This window comes from Triturus cristatus, chromosome 4_1, assembly GCF_964204655.1.
Source record: "Triturus cristatus chromosome 4_1, aTriCri1.1, whole genome shotgun sequence".
NCBI lineage: Eukaryota > Metazoa > Chordata > Amphibia > Caudata > Salamandridae > Triturus > Triturus cristatus.
This window is the reverse complement of record NC_140585.1, coordinates 1,216,642,327-1,216,658,837: the sequence shown is the minus strand read 5'-3', so window position 1 is coordinate 1,216,658,837 and position 16,511 is coordinate 1,216,642,327. Positions and strand designations below refer to the sequence as shown.

The following is a 16,511-nucleotide window of genomic DNA, read 5'->3' as shown; positions in this document are numbered from 1 at the left end:
CTCTAGCTGTGGGCCAAGGCTTATTTCCAAGAGTGGTAATCGATCTGGAACTCCCATACGGTAGACGTGGTACTCACACACAACAAATATCAGTGTCCATTCAGAGCTATATTTTACAAACGAGAAAAAAACAAATAGGCCTTTCTTTGCGGACTAAGGCACTATAATCACATTATAATTACAGGCGCTGTGAAGTGTCTTCTGAAGTGGAGGGATTACAAAGGCTTCTGTAATCTTAGGACACCACTGGTCTCATGGACTTACTAAGACATTTAGTTCCAATATTCTAGTCAAAGCAGTCTTGTGAAAATGCTTCAGTGTGTGCAACCAAGCCAACTATCTGACATCACAAAGTGTAATGGGCACCCTAACTGATAGGGATTTAGACTACCTGTTATCACAGGAATGCGACAAATGCTCCCTGATAAACTTGCCATTGGATGTGAGGTGATGGGCCCCACTGCTGATGAGGGGGTTGACTGACATCATTAAAGGGACGAGTAGTGACTCAATAGTTCCCAACTGCAGCTCAGGTTCCTGTGGGCTCTCTGAAAGAGGGTGGCACCTCAGAGTCGGGAGTTTTTAAGTTTTTCCCTTGGCAGAAGAACCCAAGAATATGGAGACAAGGAGTCACTCTGGAGGAATGGACACACCCTTGTTTAATTAGTAGGGAGCCATTTAAAATTGCAACCTTAATAAAGTGGGAACATTACGTCACAGGACGATGGTACAAACAGCTACAAGTTCATCGAGAATCAAGGTGAAAACCATTGCATCCCTCTGAGGCTCGAGATCAGGATTAATGTGGAGCAAGCAATCAAAATGGACCGAAGGTACATCCCAAGGCCACATTCCCAGTGCACTACCGGGGACAGGCCTGGACACACACTATTCTGTTTAGCAGCAGGTGCAAAGGGGATAGGGAGAAGATGCAGTGCAGGCTTACCCCAGGCTCAGGCCTTTGGTGCCCCCGGCATATCCTTGGCCGTTTCAAAATGCTACTGGTTTAGTAGCCGGCTTTAGTCAGCTGAACTCCAGATTATTGTGTTTCTTGAACAGATTCTCCCCAAGAACCAATGGACATCTCAGTCATCTGGCCATTGTCTCTGTCCACTGTTGATCAGAGCAGTACCCATCCTTTTCAAAACAGTCCAGCCCTTCCAAGAAAGGTGGAATCAGTATCTGTATTGCCCTTTAGTCCCAGGCTTAGCCCCATTCTAGTGGGGCCCGGCAATGGGTTATCTAGTTTTTGGCACATCATCTCCATCAGCTACTGCCAGAGAGCATTCCCAAAAAAACCTAAACCATGCCAGTACTCATGGTAAACTGGGAGCACTGGTACAAACGGATTGTCTAATCTTCAAAGTCCAACTGCAGAGCAACTAGGGTAGGGACACACTTGTTGGTATATTCCTAGTCTTTCTACACTGGAGGGAGTTAAAGCAGCAAATGGTCAGTGGGATGTGGACAGAGCAAGACCTCTGGCTTCTGGTCTGAGGCCTGCTCTCTCCCCAGCATCTTCGCTGTGCACTGCTCCGCCTTTGGCCCATCTGACCTCCTCCACCTAGTAGGTGTTCGAGGCCGCTCCGCTCTGTGCCCGGCTCCGCTTGCCTGACGCTGCCCGATTGTGCCTGTACTTGTCTCGCTTGCCTTCCTGCTAAATTCTGGTATTGTGCTTAATTTTCTGCTCAGTATTTTGTATTTGTGCTTAATTTGTTTTGTATTGGTTTTCTGTCTTGCCATCCCGCTGTTTCCCGCCGCCGCTGCTGCCCCTGTGGCCCCTCCCACCCTAATTGGTCCTGCTCCCGCCTCCCAGCTGCATGTCCTTCCCCCTTCCCTATTTAATGACGGCCTCTGGGCGGTCATGCCGCTCCGCAAACCCATCTGCGCCTGACCGCGACCAGCGCCAGGAACTCTGGATCTCCAACCATTCCCCGCTACGACGCCTCTACCCTCCTCGCACTCAACCTCGGTCGGAGCAACAACTGCCAGCAAGTCACGCTGAGCATGACCCATGGCCAGTTCTCCTGCAGCAACTGCCGCCAGACCTTCACCACTGCTCTGGCCGCCGACACCGGCAACACCAACACCCCTGACGCCCTCAGATGCATCCTCCTCAAAGTGCGCTCCCTGCACTGACACGCCACGGAAATCTGGAAACTCCTGGACTCGCTCTCACCCAAAGTTGCTTTTTTCACGGAAACCCGGACCAACGCCTCCTCGGCTCCTGACATCACCATCGCCATCCCGGAGAGGTACAAGTTCCCGAGGAAGGACCGCCCCAAACATCGGGGAGGAGGCATCGCCATCGTGCACAAAAACTCCCTCCACCTCACCACTTCCAGTGAAAACGTGCCCTTCGCCGAACACCTTCATTTCCAGATCCAGACCAGCCCCAACTCTGCACTCCGTAGCACCCTCGCCTACAGAGCACCCGGCCCGAGTACTCTTCGCCAATACCATCACCGACCTCATCGCACCCCACGCCATCGCCGCCACGGACTACATACTCATCGGAGACCTAAACTTACACCTCGACAACCTCAGCGACCTCAACTCCGACGCCCTCCGCGACAATCTCGCCAACATCGGACTGAAACAACTCGTCACCACACTGACCCACAAGGCAAGACACACTCTCGGCCCCATCTTCGCTGGAGGTAACAGCGTTCACTTCAGCCACACCACGCAGCCACCATGGACCGACCACCACTGCGTACACTTCCTCGTCAACAAACCCAAGCCACCCGAACCCGCTCCTCGCCCCCATGTAGTAACTGGAGCAGAGTTACAGAGAAACAACTCAACTTTACCCTCAATGGCAACACCCCCTCCGCTGCAGCCGATAACAACCTCACAGCCAGGGAATTCCACACTTGAATCGCCAACTGTGCAGACAAGCTTGCCCTGCTGCGCAACCCCGACAATCAATGCTCCAGGAAAGCCGCCTGGTTCACCACCGATCTCGAAGAAGCTAGACGCACCTGCAGACGCCTGGAGAAGAATTGGAGAAACAGCAAGACACCCGAAAACTGCAGCACCTACAAGGACGCTATGACGGAATACCATCAACGCATCAGAACCACTAAAAGAACTTTCATCCACAACAGAATTCTCGCTAAATCCAGCAACTCCAAGGAACTTTTCAGCGTCATCCAGGAGTTCACCAAGCTCCGTGGCGAAGTAACGGACATGACCCTCTCCCAGGAACTCTGCGACAAACTCGGCGCCTACTTCCACCTGAAGATAAAAGAACCTCTACGACAACTTCAACGACCACACACCCGTCCCCGTAGGCAGCCCACTCAGTGGCAACACCAGCCAGACCACCATCTCCGCCTGGACACCGATCATGACCGAAGAGACCACAGCAACAATAAAAGGCATCCACTCCGGGGCTCCCACAGACCCCTGCCTACCCCACATATACCACTGAGCCGCCACCACCATCGCACCCGTATTACAATGCACCATCAACACCACATCCGAGACCGGCTCCTTCCCTGATGACTGGAAACGCACAGAAGTCAGGCCCCTGCTCAAGAAGCCCTCAGCAGACCCGACGGACCTCAAGAACTACCGGCCCATCTCACTGCTTCCTTTTGCAGCAAAAGTCGCCGAAAACACCATCAACGCAGAGCTGACAAGGTTCATCTAAGACAACGCCATCCTCGACCCTTCCCAATCTGGATTCTGAAGCAACCACAGCACTGAGACCGCCCTACTCACCGCCACCGACGACATCTGCACCCTCCTCGACCAAGGCCACACCATGGCCCTGATTCTACTTGACCAGTCTGCAGCTTTCGACACCGTCTCCTACCGCATACTAGCAGCAAGACTACCCAACGCCGGCATACAAGGCAACTCCCTCGACTGGATTAGATTGTTCCTCACCGGCAGGAGCCAAAGGATAAGACTGCCACCCTTCCTCTCCAAACCCACAGAAATAAACCAGCAGAGTCCCACAGGGATCATCACTCAGCCCAACCCTCTTCAACATCTACATGGCTCCCCTCGCCGCCATCGTCTGACAGCACGGCCTCAGCCTAATCTCCTACACCTACGACACCCAGCTCATCCTCTCCCTCACCAAGGATCCCACCACCACCAGACTCAACTTCCAGGAAGGAATGCAGGACGTCGCTGGATGAGCAACAACTGCCTAAAACTCAACTCTGAGGAGACAGAAGTCCTCGTACTCGGAACCACTCCTTCGGCATGGAACAACACCTCGTGGCCCACGGCCCTCGGCAGCCCCAGACCCCACCGCCCTCGGCAGCCCCAGGCCCCCATGGACCAAGCCCAGAACCTTGGCATCATACTCGACTCCTCCCTCTCCATGAATCGCCAGGTCAACGCTGTCACCTCCAGCTGCTTCAACACCCTCTGCATCCTACGTAAGACCCTCAAATAACATCACATAACATTTGTATTTGAAAAGTGCACGTTCACCACTAAGGGTATCTTGGCGCTGAATAACAGATGTTCATTGTTACCCAACTCAATGGTACTCATTTTAGCGACCTCAGATGGATGAAAAGCTGAGTGGACCCACCGGGATTTGAACCTGTGACCATGAGATCGAACACAGGCCCCTGCAGTAGACGCATTAGTCCACTGAGCCACCAGCCCCGTCTATAATAGATATATAAATAGATTCCTCCAAAATAAGGAAGACAATCACCCACGCACTCATTACCAGCAGGTTAGACTACGGAAACCCCCTCTACACCGGCATCAACAAGGCTCTACTACGCCAGCTCCAGACAATTCAGAACACCGCCGCCAGACTCGTCCTCGGGGTCCCACGACACGAACACAGCAGCCAACCCCTACGCAAGCTCCACTGGCTCCCCGTCGAGAAAAGAGTCACCTTCAAGATACTCCTCTACGCCTACAAATGCCTACACAACACCGGAACCCAATACCTTAATGACAGAATCACCCTACACATATCCATACGAAACCTCTGCTCCAACAACCTACTTCTTGCCAAAACCACGCGCATCTGCCGAGCCAGAGCAAGAAGAAGATCCTTCTACATTGCGGCCAAGACCTGGAACGAGCTCTCCACCGACATCAGAAGGTCCCCCTCCCTGAACATCTTCAGGAAGGCTCTGAAAACCTGGCTCTTCGACTGAAACGGAACTGCTGACCCCCCAGAAGCACCTTGAGTCCCTCATGGGTGAGTAGTGCGCTTATAATTCCTCTGATTGATTGATTGATTGATTGACAGGGTAGGCCAAAATCATACATTCCACCAAACAGTCACCATTACAGTGTCCACCTTGACCTACTGTTGGATGGAAATGTCGCCCGCATGGCGCAGTCATCTTTCCTGCCCTGAGTGGCCAACTGCGGGGATCTGTATCCACGTTTTTTTATTTTGACTTACACTAATTTAGTGAGTGCACAAAGGCTTGGGTCTGTCCCTTGCCATGAGTGAGGTCCTGGACCTGTCCTGTCACCTGAAGGAGAGCGTCAAGCATGCCCTCATTGCACTGGCAGTGAGCTACCGTCCATGTAATGGGTTTAGTACATAGAACAGCGTTAGAAGTCTATCATGTTTTGTAAATTCATAGTTATGACCAGACTTTTTTTTATCTATGTCACTGAAGTAGGGGCCTACTAGCCCACTCTAGTAAGGTTCTACTGCCATGTTCTAACATGAATTATAGTGCTAACATGCCAAAAGTATGCTGTGTATATTTGTGAACAGGGCCTGTGTGGTACATGTATTGCGTATGAGTGAACCAGAGTAATGGAGGCCTCTGGGATCCATCCTGGGATGCCCATAGCCTGGCTTGGTACATAAGATGGAGGTGAGGCTGTTTTCCCAGACATTGAAAGTTCATTGCTTGCAATCCTAATGCAGTTAGAAGGAGACCAAGACAGTGGGATGGGGATAGAAGAGAAAAAGCTCCTTTAGAAATTCTATTAGGTCTTTTTCAGAGAAAGGCTGATGTTCAGTTTTCCTGTAGTACTGTGATTTGGCAGATGAAGAGGGTGAAAGGTGAGGCTACAATTTATGTTGTTCAAGGTTAAAGGGACCACTTATGTGAGTCCAGTCTTTTGTCTTTCCTCTTCTCACTCTGCTGTGTGGCTGACAGCCAGGTGCAAGAAGTTCACACCTCATTGTGCTGCTTGTGTGGGTGCTCGTGGATGGATACCACCATGCTGGGAGGAGCAGTGGCCAGAGAGCAATTTGAAAAGGACGCTTGAAAAGAGAGCCACCCTACACCGGTTCTGAAAGTGAAGACAGTGTATCCACACCTCTTCTCTGTTTTGTCCCTATGAAAATAGGACTCACTTGTTATGCCAGTTCCAAGTTTACAATGCTAAAGGAACTGAGTGCACGGCAGAGTGCTCAAAGGACTACTGGGCAACCAGAGCTGGTGTCTGTTTGACAGCCAACATCCCAGAGGTGAAGAGACATCATTTGAGTATATCCCTTGCTGGAACAAGCTGTTCCCCCGACCTTAAATGCCTAAAAGCCAGCCTGCCTTCTAAGAGATGGAAGGACTACCAAATCTTGTCGGAGGACTGACTGCCAGAGGAGCCAGGGGCAGCATGATCCATATTTTGGTGGAGTCTGCCAAAAGAAGAGGATGAATGAGGGCAATCTGTGTTCCTGGATGTCATCAAGTAATGGGCTCTCATTTAGTTCCCGACGTGAACCGTAAAAGACGCAGCTTTACCTGCACCACTGTGATCAGAAGATGAGGCTTGATCTTCGCTGCTGTGGCTTGGCCTCCACTACTGTAACCAGAAGAACATTGCGGCTGAACTACGCTGCTGTGCCCAAAAGTAAACTGCAGCTCAGCCTGAGCCACATCGAAGAAAGATGTGGGGCCTATGGGTTACCTTGCTATCTCCGAATTGACTTGTGTGTGGGAACCTCAAGAGCGGCTGTGCAAGGCCACCACAAACATTTAGCACCTGCCCACCTTTCCCAATGATGATCTAATATCTGCAGTGACCACTGCTCCTGCCAGTGAGGCTGCTGCCTGCCATCAGCATTCTGGCTGAAGGTGTGACCGTAGCGTAGGTTCTAAGAGCTCGAAGAAGCTTCCCCAGAGTTGCCGATGAATGCGCTCTTCCAGAAGCAGCAGAGAGGTGTTTCAGAAACTAAGTCAGGCAGGTGCCTGACCATGTAGGAGGCACCACAAACTGGCCACCAGTCCTTACTCACTGAAAACAAACCTTGAACTGTGAAAAACAGAGCACACTTTCAATATAACGGGGTTAATCTACACCTAAGTCTAATCACACTATAGCTTTGTCCCTTAGCATAACCGCCTCGATAGGAATTGGGGGATAGTGGGGCTAAAAGGAGGGCGCAGGCACAGTCAACCCCAGCATCCAGGACACAAAATTGCATCTTGCCCATATTGTGTGTGTAGTATTTAGTTCTTGTGCAAGCAGCAGATGGCAGGTACTTGCAGCGTGTCACACTCACAGACACAGAGTCCATCTGAAATGGATTATCCATCCTGTGATTCAGTCATGAATGGGATATCTCCCAAGTATCACGTGATCACAACCACACAGCACACAATCTAGGGAAGTAAAGCACCCCATTTTGGGGAACTGAACTGATTTTTACCAGCTAGGGATCCTTGGCTGCATTTCAGGTGACTACTGATAAAAAAAAAACATGTGCCCCTGAGTGGAATTTTTGGTTATCAAAATAAGGGGGGAAAAAGAGGTTGATGGTTAGGTTCACCCTCCAGCAGTATATGTATCACAGAACAACCTGAACTAGTCAAGTAAAAGAACCTAACCTTAGGGAGAAGGAAGGTATCAGAAGCCAAATTGGTTCTGAAATACCAAATGTAGAAAAAGGAAAAGATTGTCCTTTTCTTGAGTCCCCTCACTCACCAGGGTTTCCCCACGGTGACATGCTTCATCATTGGGGTCCTCCCAGTCCTCTACGGACTGAGGCGTGCTGCGACTTGCGGATTACGTAGGAGCACTAGAAAATCTGTGTAGTGCAAGTGAAAGTGGAGTGGATTGTGAAATTAAAATTAATCAGCTAGTGGGCCAAATAGACTTTATTAATGCTCTAAGCTGAAGAAATTAAAAATGGGGTGATATACTTAGGTCCCTAGTTATAATGAAATAGGTGTACCTAGCATATTGTATTGTCAACTAGTTTCGAGCTTCCCCAGCTCTTCGTCAGGACAACACTGGGACCAGCCCAGTGCGACAGTGCCACTCCTAGTTAACCTTAATAAGATGCAAAATGAAAAAACGCTGCAACAGTGAGGCATGCGTAACTTATAATACATACGTAATGTACGTCAGGAGACATCTGTGGGATATAATAAGACACATATTATTTCGAAAAAAAGTAGTTAGTAGGTACTTTTATCTATAGAAGTTTTTTGTGAGCACACTACACCCAAGTGGTCAATCACTTCAGTCTATGACGTGCCTCGTGGTCGTTTCTTTATAAAAAGAAGGAAAACAGAAGAAAGTTAAATCGCTATCTCCATGCCGGCGTTTTTGTGCTGAAAAGTGATTTGTGGTTTAACATACTTGACCAACATGTCTGACATAACACGAAACACACATACACAAAACATATAATTGACACAAAAAGAGAGTGTTTACATACTTTTTAAAGGACATTGATATGCCTCATGGTCAACGGAGGGGCAATGGCGGTCTAATACATCTAAGGAAAAATGTAAAGTTTGCCGTTAAAGCTGTTAAGTGCTTCGTGGTCAAAGCTTGCCCTATTCTGGAGGGAGAGACGGAAAAGATCGATGTTCTCCGTGTAGTGGGCGGGATAAATCGAACAAACTGTTCCGGAGCGCTCACTTACTTGTACCAGGACAGCCACGCATCGGAAAACACCTACTTGGGCCAACACCTACCGGACCGCATTCTGGCGTGTCTCCGGTGTGGTGTTGTTTATGTAGATGTGACGGAGTAGAAACTGAAAAGGGGGTGCCTCGTACTTGGAGAGGCCTCCGGGGGGCGGCCATCTTGGATCGGGACCATTATTAAAGTTAATACCAAGACGTTTATTTCGCAAAACACTTTGGGGTTCAGCGAGGTTATCTTTAATGTAGATGAATAAAAGGCAAAAAATTCTTAATAAGTCAACAGGGGATGTTTAAAGACGTATAAAAAACGTATAAAAAAGCTATGTTACAGTTATACCCCTCAATTAGTTCATTTTGTAAAAATGGTGGCTAAGTAATTACACTCAGGGTATTGCAGTCAAAAGGAGTCCCAAGGGGGTTTAATGTTTCAATAAAAAATCAAAAAATGAAAAAACAAAGAATCAAAAATTCAGAAATTTTTCAGATCACAAGTAGTGGGAACAATGGGAAGAACTTAACAGTCCAGGTGATACAGTATCGGACTTTCACAGTGGGTGTCACTGTCATGTGAATTGTCCCCAGGGAATTTCATCGTTCAAACCATGGATATCAGAACGTAGCTTAAAAACCCATCGCTGTTCTTTTTCATGTAGTTTCTTCTCAATGTTAGGCTGGTTGCTTACGTGTTCCAGAATGATCCAATTAAGGTCATTAGGTGTGTGCTGTTTCTCCAAAAAATGGGTTGTCATTTTGGTGTTATTGCGTTTGCATCTAAAATTGCTCCGATGTTCAATTATCCTGGTATTTACCTTCCTTGTGGTCATCCCCACATAGTGAAGGTTGCAGATACAGGTAATCAGGTACACCACTCCTGTCGTATTACAGTTGGTGAAGGATCTGAGGTCCCATGTTATTCCATTGTTACAGTTTACTGTTTTTGTCACTTTGGTTAAATGGCATACACTGCAGTTGCTGCATGGGTAGTGGCCCTGAGGTAGTGGATGTAATAAACGTAAAGGGCCCGTGGTATTTGTGGGGTTAGGGCGAGTGTGGACTAAAAAGTCCCTCAAGTTCTTAGCTTTCCGATGGCTGAACATCGGTTTTTGTAACTCTAAACCTCCACTGTTTAGGATTCGCCAATGTTTTTTTATTATTTTGGTTACTTGATTCGATGCAATATTGAAGGTGGTAATACAAATTTGTCGTTTTTGATCTGGTTGCATGTTCTCCGGTTTATCTTCCAGTAGTGCCTCTCTGTTGTTGTTTAGAGCTCTTTTGTGTGCTCTGGAAACAAGATGTTGTGGATATTGCCTACGCAACAGTTTGTGAGACAAGTCATTGGCTTGAAAGTTATAGTCTTGACGAGTGGTGCAGTTGCGTCGCAGGCGCAAAAATTGTCCAAAAGGAAGGTTATCTTTTAGACTTCTGGGATGGAAACTGTCATAGACTAGTAAGCAATTCCTTGCTGTGGGTTTGAAATGTGTAGTGGTAATTATACGTCCTTCATGTGCTGTTGTGTTTAAATCAAGGAAGACCAGATTAGACTTACTCATAGTGAAAGTGAATTTCAAAAAAGGATCCTGTTGGTTTAGCCAGATCAGGAAGGACTCTGCTTCTTTCTCGTTTCCCTCCCAAATCAAAAGCACATCATCTATGTACCTTTTCCATAATTTAATATGGTTGATGTGTGGATTGTGCTGATGGAGAATCTTTTGTTTCTCAAGATGGTATACGTACAGTCCTGCTATGCTCGGCGCAAATGTACTTCCCATGCTGGTACCGTGGGTTTGTTTGTACAAAGTGTCATTGAATTGGAAAAAATTCTCAGTTAAAGCAAGGCGACAACATTCCAGAACCACATGTCTGGGTGTATGGTAGTCCCAGGTGCTTAGAAAAAGTACTTCCTCCAGGATGTCCAAGGTGTCTTGGTGTGGGAGGCTGGTGTAGAGGCTCTCTACGTCTAAGCTAATCAGTATGCTGGTTGAAGGATTGAACTCTAGGTCCTTAATTAAATTGAGGACTGCCTTAGTGTCCTGTAAGTATGTTTCGGTCGCTTGGACTAAAGGTCTTAAGAATGCATCTGCAAATTTAGATAAAGGTTCCAAAATAGAACCTATGCCAGATACTATTGGTCTACCAGGTGGCGCTTCCATTGACTTGTGTATTTTGGGAATTGTGTAAAAGTAAGGGATTGTAGGTTTTCTGTTTTCCAAAAAATCTGCTTCTTTTTTACTGATCCACTGATTTGCCAAGGATTCCTCCACCAAACTGGAAATCTCAATCCGTAGACGTTCTGTGGGGTCTTGGTGTATTGCCAGATAGTTGCGCTCATCTGCCAACAATCGTAAGCATTCTTTTTGATAGTCAGGGGTGTTTTGTAGAACTATAGCCCCACCCTTGTCAGCTGGTTTTATAGTTAGTTCCTTATTGTTTGAAATTTGGTTTATAGCCTCGTACTCGGCTTTACTAGTATTATGAAATACTTTGATTGATCTCGGGTCCAATTCAGTTACCTCCTTCAACACCGCTTTTTCGAATGCTAGTAATTCGATAGGGAGGTTGTGTGCCGGGGGAGTGAAATTGGATTTTTTATGTAGTCCTGTATCCGTGGGGATACTGGTATTAGGTTCCTTGTCTCTAAAATAAATTTCCAGTTTAATCTTGCGAATAAACTCTTTTAATTCGCAGACAAGTCTGAATTTATCCAGTGATGCTGTGGGTACAAAACCTAATCCTTTTTCCAGAACAGTTTTCTGAATAGTAGTGAGATTTATTTTGGATAAGTTCACTACTAGGCTGGGTTGTTGCTCGTCGAGGGCATGTTCGGGAGTGGAATCACAGACATCACTCCCTTTACCCACTCCCTTTACCCACTTCTCTGTCCGAATACGATAATATTTTGGAAAGAAATGTTTGTGTACATTGAGGTCAGATTGCAGGTTTCCAGTCACACAGTCCAATCCAATCCAATGCTAGCACTTTCCGGGCATTCATCTCATGCGGACAAATATCACCAGAGCGTTGAGCAGTTACTTTCTGTTTCCGTGCTAGTGGCAAAATCTTTGATCACACTTCATTGGAAACACAGTATCCCCTCCGTTTTCTGAAGGGCTTAGCAAAATAGCAAAGGTACGTAACAAAGAAAAATTATATGTGGGCAGAAAAGGTGCAATAACAATTTTGACTTATTATGAGATGAATTAGATTTGTTGCATCTTAATTTTAAAGATAAACGATATCTGTCAAATTAAGAATTAACTACTTTCTGCTGTGCTTGGAGGTATACTTTGGTTCCACCTCCAATATAGAACAGCTTAGTGCTCTGCTTGTGTAGGAAATAAAATATGTGGAGTCCCTCCAGTGGACTGGCAGATGTCCAAGCCACTAGTGGAAAAGAGGTGTTAAATCAGAAGTGTAAAAAAATGAAAAGATAGCACAGCTATTCGTTCAGCTAAAAAAAGAAAAAAATATATATATATATGGGTCTGCATAAACACAATCGATGGACTGAAAACTAACAACATGCTGCCCCTACTATCCAGGCAATGGCTGGCCCACATAAGGACATATCTGAAATTAGTTATACATGTCAAACATAGTTCTCTGTCCCATTCCCAAGATCTGTAATGGAAAAGTGAATTTCCTATTTTAAAAAAGTTTTTCATCTGGACCGCCATACAACTATATTGGTAGGAATTTGCAGCTTTGAGGCGAATGAAAAATAGTATTTACCGCTAAATAATGAAGTACCCAGGTGGCCTCCAAAGCTGGATCTGCTAAAAATAAACTAAAAAAAAAAACAATAAACACTTAAAATCTAGTGAGACAAGCTGAAATGACAGTGAGCATCTTTAAGTGTGGCCTGTATTGAAAAAAGCCTTTAGCCAGCAACGTGTATGTATTTTACTTATTTGAGTAAGAGATAGAGGCTTCGAAAGATTTTTTTTAAAATTGGATTTCTTACCGTATACTCTTTCCTTTGTTCAGCATCTTGTAGACTTAAACCTTGAAAGAGAAGAATAGGCGAATTTTCAGAGACATCAGAAAAAGAAGTGTTAGTATATGTAAGGAGGTGAAAACATACGAATTTGGGTTTCAGGACTACGTGATAAATTTGAATGAATGTGTTAGCAATTCAAATACAACTGATATTTTGGATTTTTGCAATATCCTTCTTGTAATGTTTTCAATTGTTTTTAATTTTTCAATGTTTTTGAGGTTGATGGTTTGCACAGGGTCTCCACAGACCTGCAATTATTAAGAGCATTCTGAAGGAAGGGCTGTTCATTCAGGCACTGTGGTGTGTATGGTAATTTCAGATTATTTCAAAATATGTATTTAAAGAAGGAAAGGAAAGCCATTAGAGGTTGTGGGAGGGGTAGAGGGTTCCCATATGCTAAACAAAAACTTTACAATTTTGGTGAGGAGACAGGGGAAGCAAGAGACGCATGGGGAGTAATGTGGTCCCCTCAACTGATTTTCAAATGCTCATGCAGAACAAATTATTGAGGCTGCGAGGGAGAGAGGGGTGTTTCGCTGGTGATGTGGTTGGGGCATTTCATCCAGTTTGAAACCTGAAAAGTCATTGAAAGTGGACATGTGAGTAACATAAAGCTCACAGAGACGCCAGGAGGTTGGGGATGGAATCTGATAAAGGTTGGGCTTCAGTACTTAATTTGAGCCTGTGGTTTCCGATGGTCAGCGCTGGTACTTAGTCATCAACCCTGGCGCTTTTCATGAGTGCCAGTTAAGGACACATTTATTTACAAGGAGATTAAATGATTTACCCAGAATCACAGGATGTTGAGCCGACACCAAGACACGAACCTGGTTACTCAGCTCCGAAGGCAGCAGCTCTGGCTATTACACCACATCCTCTCCCCACTTTCATGGTTAATAGTTGGCTCTGTTTAAGGCTGCGCTGACAAGAGAAATGAGCTGGTGCAAGCTGTCTCCTGAGGAGAGTCTCGGCCTTTATTGTTTTACAATCAACCACTGATGAGTTTCAATACTTGGGTGACATCGTGGGGGGTAATTTCTTTCTAAGGACTTCAAGACAATTTGACCCATAATTTTGATGGGCCCAGTAAAAGTGACTTATGAGGAGCACTGGAATACTGAAGTAAACAGAAACACTGCAGCCTTGCATTGTTTCCGCTGTGCTTTCAGCTTTTCAAAAGAGCCACAATTTCAGGGGAACTGCAGGGAGGAACGGGGAATTACCAGATGAATCGAGCCCAGGATTACCAATTCACTTTGCAATTCCCCATTTTCCAGTGAATCTTCTGAGTTTGACTCAAAATCCCTGCTAGTTCTGCACCCACAGAATTATAGGGACTTTCATTAATGTTAATTCCTGGAATGCAGAGTTACGTGATACGGTTCAAATCACTCATAATGAGGCCCTAAATCATCCATTAAAAATATATGTGCTTTTTGCAGCTTTTTTAATCCGGCTACGGCAGCTTTAGCTGTCTGTGAGGCCTCAGTAGCAATTCTGCAAAAAAGTACAATAAGGAGTTATGGCCTTCGGGTCGACCCCCTTCATCCACTGTTTTCCATGGTTTGCTAATGCTTTCAAGGGCTGTCCATCAGAGCCATGGTGCTTTGTGCATGATTACATTGTCTCATTTGTGTTCCTGTTTGATTTCGGTGATGGGCATTCAAGTAGTGTTTTTGTTAGATTGGAGATGTGACATGACACATACCTTCTAATTGCAAGCTGTTGTATTCTTTGATGTATTTACTTTGCTGACACATTTGTATTGTTGCATTATAGATATTTCTTTAGATTATGCATGCTCTCGCCATTGCAGATTCATTTTTTTACTTTGCTGTCATGGTAACAAGATGTTGGAATTTACTTCTATGTCCACACGCTAAAAGCGTGCACAGAGATATGTTTTCTTAAAGCTACAACAAAAATACGGCCCCTTGGTCAACAGTATCTTCAATGCAAGATTTTCCTGAGTATGTCTTTTAAGTTTATCCTTAAATACTCTAACTTCACCTTCTTACTCCTTTTCCCAATACTGTTCTTTGGTGGTAAACTCACTTTTTATATTGTACCATAGGGTGTTGCTTCATTATGGTAATTTCTTTCTAGGACAGCTCGGGGCAACACTTAGAAAGTTGTTCAACTATAAACAAACACTTCTGAGAAAAGACCAATCTTAATGGCTTTCAAATAGTTAGGATCACATTAAGCCTTTCTATTAACTTCTCAAGTTTATGTACTTCAAACTGTCCAAATACTTTGCCTTTTTAATGTTGAATTTAACACATTTATTCTTTCAACCTTATTCTTTCAAACAAACACCACTTTTAATTAATTCATTGATATTTTTCACCTCTCACCAGGAACTCTGCTTATAGGTGGTTCCCAAACATGAAATAGAAAGTGATCCAAACTGGCTTACATAGAAGTAGAGTGACTTCCTCGCCTGTTGGGCCATTTAAAGGTCATAAGGAATAGAAGAGTCGGTCACATGACTGGCTTTACCTGACATGAAAGCCACTATGTACCAGCCATTACTAGCTCTAGCCTGTGGGGAAAATCTATTGATTTATCTTCAAGCATTCAACCTCGGGGTCATTGTATTGCTAACTGTAAATGTTAACTGGCAATTGCATGGGCACAATCTGCCATTAGTATAGCATTGTGGCACCTTTCTAAAGTGGTTGTAAATTTCCAAACGTTTTAATTGCAGATTTCAGTTTAGTGGATGTATGGTCATAGCTACCTTTACAAAAAAAAATCAAGGCCTGAAGAGTATTGTTTCGGTACCTCACCTGGCAGGAGGATGGTAGCAAGGGGGCGAACCTCCACACCTTGAACCGGGTATTCCAAGGGAGAGTTGGCTTTGGCAATTAGAAGTCGGTCTGCTGGAGACTGGGACCTGGGGAAAAGAAACAAAGATACTGTTGCTGATGCGACTTGGGTGGTATGATGGCTTTGGCGACAACATAAAGAGGAAAGAGTTTCGTCCTGAAGGCCTCATGGTTAAAAGGTTCCTTCTCATTCACTTTCAGATACTCCTGGAATACAGGGTAAAGTATCTTAAAAGCCTTGGAAAGCAAGCACGTGTAGAGTGCTGTAATTAATTAATGCAATCCTTCGAGTTGAACCGTAGCAGGGTTCTACAGGCAATACTATTTTCCAAGTGGAAGCATTTTTCGGATATAAAATAATGTAGCGATGTCCCTGATTTACGTGCATCCAAATATAAGATTGTGCTCTATAAATAATGACCAAACATTCAAACAGCAAAAAGAAAGAGTTGTTCTAAAAAAGAAGCAGACAAAACCCTCTGCAGACCAAAATTGGCCATGGTTATAAACTGTGGTTGAATACTGATGCCTGTACAAGCAGGATTCTACACAATTTGGAATTAGAAGCTGTGCCAGAATTATTGCACCTCTGTTTCCCCCTGACAGATTTTGGCAAGTAAAACCTGCCGAAAGCAATCAGGAAAATGGCCCAAAACAAACGCAAACATGCAAAATTTGATATATTAAAAACTGAGGTCCTGAGAGTTTTTGATAGACGAGGAGGGTATAATTATCATTCCTTACATGAAGAGTTTAAAAAACACAACTATGCCAACATTCGGAAACTGACAAAAGAGAGATTTAGAAAAAATATTGAGGGCATTTTATTGAAATCGTGGAAGT

At 45.2% G+C, this 16,511-nt stretch overlaps 1 protein-coding gene across 9 annotated transcripts in view; it reads right to left on the bottom strand.

Moving 5' to 3' along the window:
- B4GALNT1 (beta-1,4-N-acetyl-galactosaminyltransferase 1) overlaps positions 1–16,511 on the bottom strand; it is a 693,972-nt gene that overhangs the window by 155,132 nt on the left and 522,329 nt on the right. For all 9 annotated transcript variants that reach the window (XM_085654571.1, XM_085654578.1, XM_085654574.1 and 6 more), the window contains 2 exons: positions 15,630–15,736; positions 12,802–12,842 (listed from right to left, as the gene is read on the bottom strand). In XM_085654571.1, coding sequence (XP_085510697.1) covers positions 12,802–12,842; positions 15,630–15,736 — 148 coding nt within the window. The remainder of the gene's footprint in view (positions 1–12,801; positions 12,843–15,629; positions 15,737–16,511) is intronic.